This window comes from Penaeus chinensis, chromosome 31, assembly GCF_019202785.1.
Source record: "Penaeus chinensis breed Huanghai No. 1 chromosome 31, ASM1920278v2, whole genome shotgun sequence".
NCBI lineage: Eukaryota > Metazoa > Arthropoda > Malacostraca > Decapoda > Penaeidae > Penaeus > Penaeus chinensis.
Window position 1 is genome coordinate 8,789,855 of NC_061849.1, and position 10,000 is coordinate 8,799,854.

General features: G+C 43.0%; 1 protein-coding gene across 1 annotated transcript in view; it reads right to left on the reverse strand.

Annotated features, from left to right (window-relative positions):
• LOC125042003 (janus kinase and microtubule-interacting protein 2-like) overlaps window positions 1-10,000 on the reverse strand; it is a 161,461-nt gene that overhangs the window by 139,192 nt on the left and 12,269 nt on the right. The window contains exons 5-6 of the mRNA XM_047637464.1: window positions 3,422-3,535; window positions 2,434-2,526 (exon numbers count right to left, since the gene is read on the reverse strand). Of these exons, the coding sequence (XP_047493420.1) occupies window positions 2,434-2,526; window positions 3,422-3,535 (207 nt within the window). The remainder of the gene's footprint in view (window positions 1-2,433; window positions 2,527-3,421; window positions 3,536-10,000) is intronic.

Sequence of the window (10,000 nt, forward strand, 5' to 3'; positions counted from 1 at the left end):
AACAATGAGAGCTTTTATATGCTTTCCGGTCCTCCAGCGCGCTCGAGGCCTCCCTGCGGAGCCGCGCTCTGAGGAGGTCCGCCTTACCTACCGCGGCGGTCCTCGGCGACGCCCGCCGCCAAACCTGCCTCTCCCAAAGGTCAGTCCTTGGACGGAAGGACCAGTTTCCACACTGACGGCTTCCTGTCACCTCTTCGTTGGGCGGGACTCGTGGTAACATGACGAAAAGCACATCGTATGATATGTGACTACCACGCACTGCACTGTATTGTAAAAATCGTTCCGTTTAAGCTCTTGAGATTTCCAAATGATTTTCACTGTACTGACAGTATGGAAATGAGAAGATACAGGACAGTAAGAGATATCATCATCTGGATTTTTTAATTTTTTTTTAATAAAGATATCGGTGACACATTCACAAGCTTGTAAGAAATTATTTATCCGAATCACCAATTTGCAGTCGATCGCCGGTCTTACTCTCGCGGGTTTCCCATGAATCCTTCTGCTAGGTTGTCAGGATAAAGTGTTTTCCTAAGAACATTCTGACCATAGTCGGCCAACTACCTATCCTATATTGTTTTACATACTTACAATATTCAGGTTAATCCGGTTTGTATGAAATTAATCCAAGAAGTTCATGTGCCCTACAAACCGGATTTCGATCGATTCCCAGCCCTACATAGAAGCCGACCTAATCCGAACCAACCTGTGGATTTTGCCAGGCCGCAAAGTAAGTAAAACTGCGATGCAATCTTACTGCGAAAGTACACTATTCCCAGGCTGGACATGGCCGCAGGTCTCGAGCTTTACTGCTTAATATTTCAGGTTGGGGCAGCTATGGATACTATGTCTTAATTCACCATATCGAACAAGAAGAAAATTCCCTTTCCTTTCGCTTTCTACATCTTTCTATTTTCATTTTTTTCTATATGCCTTTTCTCCTTGTCCTTTCCTCCTCTATACAATCACTGCTATTATTGTTTCTCTTTAATGTTTAATCGTTTTGACACAAACAAGTGCACAAACAAGTACTTGCAGCACTCCTCTCGCTTGCACTCACCCCTGTTCTGTTCTCCCCATGTAAAGTCAAAGATAATAATGCCGTCAGTGTCTTCTGTTATCATGAATATCTTGCCCTTTCCCTGTTCCCTGTTGATTTCCCCTACGTGTTTTGTCTAAGTAAACCTCATTCAGAAATCCAGTATCGAGACTTACTATGCATTATGGGCTTCCGATCACGTGTCATTTCCGGAAAAAAAAATTATTCAGAAATCCATTCAAGCGTCTTATATAAAAAAAAAAAAAAAAAAATTCCATTTAAGTGTTATATCAAACAGTGTCCAATCCAGTAACATATTTAGAGTAGTTTCCATTTGAGTGCCGCAGTTATAAAAAAAAAATAGGCATCTATCCCAGAAAAAAATGTTCATTCAGGTGCCCGTCTAAGTGACCAGTACCACGTGGACCTCAAAGCCACGTTTCATGGGCATTTCGGCCCTCAACTGCTCCTCTCCCTCCGCCCGCTTCCTCCTCTTCCTCCTCCTCCTCTTCCTTGATAGCCCATTCATCAAGGTTCCGTTATGAAGATCTTCTACGAAGGGAGATCAATATTTTGCTGGTCATGGGAGGCAATTAATGACAGGGAGTAGGGGATGGGCGCGCGGGAAACCCTCCCACCGAGGGGTACGTGGCAACTCTTGCCCGTGACCCACTTTAGGTCGCTAGCCAAAGCGATTCAACGATCCAGTGTGGCCCGCGACCTGCTGCCTCCTATCGCCCGGCGGGAATCTCCGCTCGGCCTACGACCTGATGCTGCCCAAGATTTGGTGTCGATTGCGCCCTCTTCATTAAACGATGTTTGAATCCTTCCACTGTGACTTTCGACTAAATACCTATCTCCGATCTTCAGTCGTGGATGACCCGCAGAAAGGCCAAACCTGAACTGGGTAAATGCCCTTTGCATTAAGATACTGTAGTGCTTTTGACAGTAATAACAGAAGTCTTGCTTTGCAGTTAGGAGAGCATAGGCTTAGAGCAAATGAGGTTGCACTGCCTTTCATTAGCAGGATGTGAAGCCTTACGAGTGCTCTGGTGGCGCTTCTAACGTGGCCGGGAAGCCAGAATTATGATCTTTTCATAGTAAGATTCCATAACCTAATTTCACACTGGAATTCCTTGCAACTGGCTACCATTGCCACAAACAATGGATGATGATAAACTTACCTTAAATTTCTATATGAGCTATGCAAACGCGTAAAACTTTTCACATTTGAGAAAACTGTGCCCGGACATCAATATCATGAACGACATCATTCAAATTTATGGACTCCGAGAGGAGAAGCTCCATGGGCCGTCATCAACACTGAAAGACAATTTAAACGACACAGGAGCACTACAAGGAAGGAAATGCCGAACAGAGGAAGCTTTACTGACCTTTTCTTCCTGAAGCCGGATCTTGGCGGACTGGGCGCTCAGCTGGCGCTCCAGCTGGCCAATCGAGCGGTCCTTGGAGCGAACTTCGTCCAGCTGAGGAGGAGACAACGCTATCGTTAGTTCAATGGGCTGTGATTCGGTCGAGGCTTCTCTCATCTGCTGCATGATTTTCTCCTTCATTTCAAATCTTACACTTAAAGAATTACTACAATCTACATAGACAAACAAGCAGAGAGAGAGAGAGAGAGAGAGAGAGAGAGAGAGAGAGAGAGAGAGAGAGAGAGAGAGAGAGAGAGAGAGAGAGAGAGAGAGAGAGAGAAAGAAAGAAAGAAAGAGAGAGAGAGAGAGAAGTGAAGAAAGAGGATGAGAGAGAGAGAGGAGAGAGAGAGAGAGAGAGAGAGAGAGAGAGAGAGAGAGAGAGAGAGAGAGAGAGAGAGAGAGAGAGAGAGAGAGAGAGACAGAATGAGAGTATGTAAATATTGTTATCATAACAGACGAAAGAGACTTCTAAAATAAGTTGTTTAGACGGACAGGTGTCAGTGACCTTGTAGGCTTTCCGACGGCCATGGCCAGGGCAGAGTTTAGGAAGAACCAAGGAGCAGGAATATAAGGAAATGTGAGCTTAGAAGAAACAGAAAACATTAGAATAAGAAGCCTTCTACGACACCCACTACACACTACGAGCTACTGCGGGAAAACGCCACGACAAACAGTGCTCAAAAATTACTACTACTACCACAAAAAGCCAAACACAGAAGTCGTCGCCATAATAAATAAAACCACATTAAAAGCTTTTTGAAAAAAAAAAAAATTGGAGACGGAAAAAATATATTTTTTTAAAAACACCCCTCCACCTCCTCCACCTCCTGGTCCATCTCCTCCTCCTCCTCCTCCTCCTCCTCCTCCTCCTCCTCCTCCTCCTCCTCCTCCTCCTCCTCCTCCTCCTCCTCCTCCTCCTCCTCCTCCTCCTCCTTCGTCGCTGACTCACCAGCCGCGCAACCTCGCTCTTATTGGCCCTGTGGATGCGGGCGACGGCGGCCTCGTGCTCCTCGTGCAGGCGCCGCAGCTCTCCGGCGCGCTTCCGCTCCGACTCCTGGAGGGTCTGGGAGGGAGAAGGCGGTCAGGTGGGCGGGCGGGCGGGCGTGGTCAACAGGGGAACATCTTTGGTAAGGGCGGGGCAACTCGGCAACAGTAGGAATCATAACAAACATGGGTTTATGGGGTCATATCATATTAAATCTTAAAACAGTAACGATATAAAAAGACATTTAATGGCAAAATAAAATACTAATAAACTGATGACATCTGCTACAACCAAAGAAGGAAGGGACACATAGGGAAGAAAAAGGGCCGGGAGGGATTTGCCTTTTGCTTGGGAACGCTGCTCTGCCGCCGCCGCTGGGAAGGCTGGCGGATTGTCTTGGTAATGATGACGGTTATACTAATAGTAATACTACTAATAATAATATTGATAATAATAATAACAATATCAATAATAATAAGAACAATAATAATAATAATTACCATTATTATTATTATTATGATAATAATGATAATAAAAGCATTAATTATAATAATAATAATAATAATATTAATGGTGATGAAATTAATAATAACAGACACAATGATAATAATAATAACAATAACAATAATAATAATAATAATAATAATCAATAAGGATAATGGTGATGATAAGTGACAATAACAATAATAATAATAAGAAGAACAATAATAATAATGATAATAAAAAGATATAACAACAACAACAGCAATAATAATAATAATAATAATAATAATAATAATAATAATAATAATAATAATAATAATGATAATAATAAAATAATCACAATAATAATGATGAGGATGAGGATGATAGTAATATTAATAATGAAAAAAATTATATTAATTATGATAATTATATGTATAACAATAACATAACAACAATAACAACAACAATAATAATAACAATAGTGATAGCAATAATGATAATAACAATAATAATGATAATTTTAATAATGGTAATGACGATGATAATAATAACAATAATAATATTATTATTAGCATTGCTAATGATAATGATAATAATAATAATAATAATAATAATAATAATAATAATAATAATAATAATAATAATAATAATAATAACAACAACAACAACAGCGACAACCATATTATTAAAAAAAATAATAATAATAACTATAACTTACTAAAATTTTAATAATACTATAACAAAGATAACGATAATAATAATAATAATAATAATAATAATAATAATAATAATAATAATAATAATAACGATAATGTTAATTATAATGATAAGAATAACAACAACAATAATAATACCAATGATGATGACGGTAATAATGATAATAATACTAATAATAACAATAATAATAATAATAATATCAATAATATCAGCAACAACAATAATAATAATGATAATGATGAAAATAATAATAATAATAATAATAATAACATCAGCAACAACTATAATAATAATGATAATAATAACAATTATTACAATGGATGATAACAGCAACAGCTATAATGATGAGAACTGAAATGATAATAATAATAAAATGAATAATCATTATCATTATAATGATAATGATAATAATAATATTAATAATAATAATAATGATAATAATAATAATAATGAAAATGATAATAATAATGATAATACTAATAATAATAATAATAATAACAATAATAGTAATGATAATAATAATAATGATAATAATATTAATAATAATAATAATAATAATAATAATAATAATAATAATAATAATAATAATAATAATAATAATAATAATAATAATAATAATAATAAGGACAACAACAACAAAACAACAACAATAATTGTAATAATGATAATGATAATAATAATAATGATGATGATGATGGGGAACATTAGAAATAAAAATGACGATGCAATACAAAGATGAACAACAAAATAACCATTATCCAAATTATGATCCATCATCCTTGTTATTATCTATAAACTGCAGGTTGAGGTATCATGTCCAGTTTAAACTCAGTAGATTATAGTTTGTCCTTTAGGTGAAAGAAAACGGTGAGGTCTTGTGGAAAAGAGAAAACGAAAATATTGAACCAGTGACTGCGATAAATAGTTCGCCTTAAGCATAGATGTGTAAGATGGTGAACTCATTTGGTTAAGCATCTATATGCATCTACTTTGGATACAGTATTATATTTGATTTCGTGTAACAAATGATTTTCACAGACAATGAGATTTAATAGAATTTGAATTTTGTTGACACGGAAAAGTACAAAGAACTCTAGCTGTTTCTCGAAAAGATACGGATAACACGGTGATACGTATTATTTGTTAAAATATCAAGAATGAATATCATCTAGGTAAGCATAAGTTTTGTTCTTGGGGAAAGCCCGTGGTAAATGAAAACAAAAAGTTAGAGCAATACGATATACTTTACCTTCTGTCAGGGAGGTAAAAAGGAAAACAAAATAAAACAATATTAGAAAAAAGGTGTCCCTCATCTCTTGCTACCTCGCTGTGCTCTGACACAGTCACACACAAACATCCACATACACACTCTCTTATAATTTATATTCCTACAGAAACTGTAGCAAAAAATATTTTCATCTCAGACGAAACTTATGAGATACTTTTTTGTTCATTTATACTATTTATATATATGGCATGCCGACAAAGACATCCGAGGCGCCTCTGTCACTGACAAAGGGGACGGGTGACATCACGCCCTCTTGCCGCCACATGACAAAGCCAGCCGTCACGAGGGGAGCAGCCCTTACATACGCATGTCGCCCTTTTAGACTCTCTCTCTCTCTCTCTCTCTCTCTCTCTCTCTCTCTCTCTCTCTCTCTCTCTCTCTCTCTCTCTCTCTCCCTCTCTCTCTCTCTCTCTCTCTCTCTCTCTCCCTCTCCCTCTCCCTCTCCCCTCCCTCTCCCCCCTCCTCTCTCTCTCTCTCCTCTCTCTCTCTCTCCTCTCTCTCTCTCCTTCTCCCTCTCTCCTTCTCCCTCTCTCCTTCTCCCTCTCTCCTTCTCCCTCTCTCCTTCTCCCTCTCTCCTTCTCCCTCTCTCCTTCTCCCTCTCTCCTTCTCCCTCTCTCCTTCTCCCTCTCTCCTTCTCCCTCTCTCCTTCTCCCTCTCTCCTTCTCCCTCTCCCTCTCCCTCTCTCCCTCTCCCTCTCTCCCTCTCTCCCTCTCTCCCTCTCCCTCTCTCCCTCTCCCTCTCTCCCTCTCCCTCTCTCCCTCTCCCTCTCTCCCTCTCCCTCTCCCTCTCCCTTTCTCCCTCTCCCTCTCCCTTTCTCCCTCTCCCTCTCCCTTTCTCCCTCTCCCTCTCTCCTTCTCCCTCTCCTCTCCCTCTCTCCTTCTCCCTCTTCCTTCTCCGTCTCTCCTTCTCCCTCTCCCTCTCTCTCTCTCTCTTTCTCCCTCTCCCTCTCTCTCTCCTTCTCCCTAGCCGCCAGTGGAGTAACACAATGTCCCTCCCCTCTCTCTTTTCCCCCTCCCCTCTCTCACCTTTTTTAAACCCCTCTCTCTCCCTCTCTCCTCTCTCTCCTCTCTCTCTCTCCCCCTTCCTCTCTCTCTCTCTCAATCACCCTCTCCTCTCTCCCCCTTTTCCTCTCTCAATCACCTCTCTCCTCTCCTCTCTCTCAATCACTCCTCTCTCTCAATCATCTCTTCTCTCAACACTCTCTCTCTTAAATTCCTCCTCCTCTCAATCACTCTCTCTCCCCCAATCACTCTCTCTCAATCACTCCTCCTCTCTAAAATCACCCCCTTTTTCTCTAAATCACTCTTTTCCTCTCAATCACTCACATCTCTCAATCACTCCTTTCTCCCCTCTCCTCTCCTTCTCCTTCTCCCTCCCCTCCCCTCCCTCTCTCTTTCCCTTTCTCTCTCTCCCCCCTTCCCCTCCTTCTCCTTCTCCTTCCCTTCTCCTTCTCCTTTTTCCGTGGTAATGAACAAAAGTTAGCAATACTATACTTTACCTTCTGTCAGGGGCCTTAAAAGAAACAAATAAAACAATATTCAAAAAAAGTCTCCCTCTCTCTCTCTCTACCTCGCTGTGCTGACAATGGTCACACACAACTCCATACACACTCTCTATATTTATATCCTCAGAACTGTAGCAAAAAATATTTTCATCTCACGAAACTATAGATACTTTTATGTCTCATTTATACATTATATTATGCATGCACAAAGACTCAGCGCCTCTGTCACTCTGACAAAGTGGACGGTGACATCACGCCTCTCTGCCCACATGACAACCAGCGTCAGGAGCACCCTTACATACCAGTCGCCCTCTTTAGACTCTCTCTCTCTCTCTCTCCTCTCTCTTCACTCTCACTCTCTCTCTCATCTCCTCTCACTCTCCTCTCACTCTCCTCTCTCTCTCCTCTCACTCCTCTCACCTCTCCTCTCTCTCCTCTCTCTCTCTCACTCTCCTCTCTCCTCTCTCCTCTCTCTCTCTCCTCTCTCTCTCTCCCTCTCTCCTCTCTCTCTCTCTCTCCCTCTCTCTTCTCTCTCTCCTCTCTCTCTCCTCTCCCTCTCCTTCTCCCTCTCTCCTCCCCTCTCTCTTCTCCTCCTCCTTCTCCTCTCTCCTTCTCCCTCTCTCCTTCTCCTCTCTCCTTCTCCCTCTCTCCTCTCCCTCCTCTCCTCCCTCTCCCCTCCCTCTCTCCCTCTCCCTCTCTCCCTCTCCCTCTCTCCTCTCCTCTCTCCCTCTCCTTCCCTCTCCCTCTCTCCTCCTCTCCCTCTCCCTCTCCTCTCTCCTCTCCCTCCCCTTCCCTCTCTCCTTCCCTCTCCTCTCCTCTCCCTCTCCCTTCTTCCCCTCTTCTCCCTCTCCCTCCTCTCTCTCTCTTTCTCCTCTCCCTCTCCTCTCTCCTTCTCCCTAGCCCCATATTCACTGTCTCTCCCTCCTTCTCTCTCTCCTCTCTTTCTCTCTCTCCTTCTCATCTCTCTCTCTCTCCCCCTCTCTCCTTTCACTCTCTCTCTTCCTCCTCCTTCTCCTCTCACTCTCTCTCTCTCCTTTCACTCCTCCTCTCTCCCTCCTCCACTCCTCACTTTCTCTCTCTCTCTTCTCCTCCACTTCTCTCTCCTCCTCTCTCCTCCTCACTTCTCTCCTCCTCTTCACTCTCATCTTTCTCTTCCTCTCTCTTCACCTCCTTCTCCTCCTCCTTTCTCTCTCCTCTCCTCCTCTTCTCCCTCTCCTTCCCTCTCTCCTCCTTCTCTCTCTCACTCCTTCTCTCCTCCTTCTCCTCTCCTTTCTCTCCTCCTTTCCTTCCTCTTCTCTCTCTCCTTCTCTCCTCTCCCTCCTTCTCTCTCTCACTTCTCTCCTCTCACTCAATTCTCTCTCACTCCTTCATCTCATTCACTCTCTCTCACTCCTCTTCACCTCATCCTTCTCTCCTCCTTACTCTCACTCTCCTCTCTCCTCCTTTCCTCTCACTTCTTCCCTCTCACTCTCCTTTCTCTCCTCTTTCACTCTCACTTTCTCTCCTCTTTCCCTCTCCTCCTTCACTCTCCTCCTTCACTCTCCTCTCTCTCCTCCTTTCACTCTCACTTTCTCTCCTCCTTTCACTCTCACTCACTCTCACTCTCACTCTCACTCTCACTCTCACTCTCTCTCTCTCTCACTCTCACTCACTCTCACTCTCACTCTCTCTCTCTCCTCTCTCTCTCCCCTCTCTCTCTCTCCTCTCTCTCTCTCCTCTCTCTCTCTCTCTCTCTCTCTCTCTCTCCTCTCTTCTCTCTCTCTCTCTCCCCTCTCGTCTCTCTCTCTCTCTCTCTCTCTCTCTCTCCTCTCTCTCTCTCTCTCACTCTCACTCTCTAGAAAAGCACAACCCAGCTACCCCACTGAGCCTCTTGATAAAATAAACATTGCAGGACAGCAGACTGATCAACCAGCCTAGGCAAGGCTGTGAACGCATGTTGCACGTACATATTCACACCCAAGCACATATCCTGCCACCACTGAAGGAAGCTCGAGATCACTTTAGCTAAGTGAAACGCTCAAGTAACCACTTAAGGTAGAAACACAAACAATGGTCGGCATCCCATAATGGAGGAAGCGTTCTTGGTGTGCGACAAAATATTGGGGCGGGAGAAGGCAGAGGGAAGCAGGGGGACAGGGAGAGGCAGGGGAGAGGCAGGGGAGAGGCAGGGGAGGAAGGAAAGTAGGGTGAACCGGTTTATTCTATGGGCGAGCAGCTAGGATGGTGAAAGAAGAGGAGGCATCGCAAGCAGAGGCGCCTGCATTCGACTGACGCTGTGACTGCCCTTGGCACTTACGGATTATTGGTATGCAGCCAAGCCTCACTCTGGCCAGCAGTCCCCGCAGCCAGGGTGAGGGCATGGGGAATGTGAGACGATGAGTGGTATGAGGGGATATCACATGTAGCCGGGACAGAGGTATGAGTAACCCGCATGGTGGATGGGTTGTGTTCAGATACAGTGACGGCTGACAACTGCTCTCAAACACGCCCCTTCCCATGACAGTTAATTGACGTGGGTATGGCTGCTTTTCCCTGCCAACTATGCGTTCCCTACCCCATGCCCCTTCCC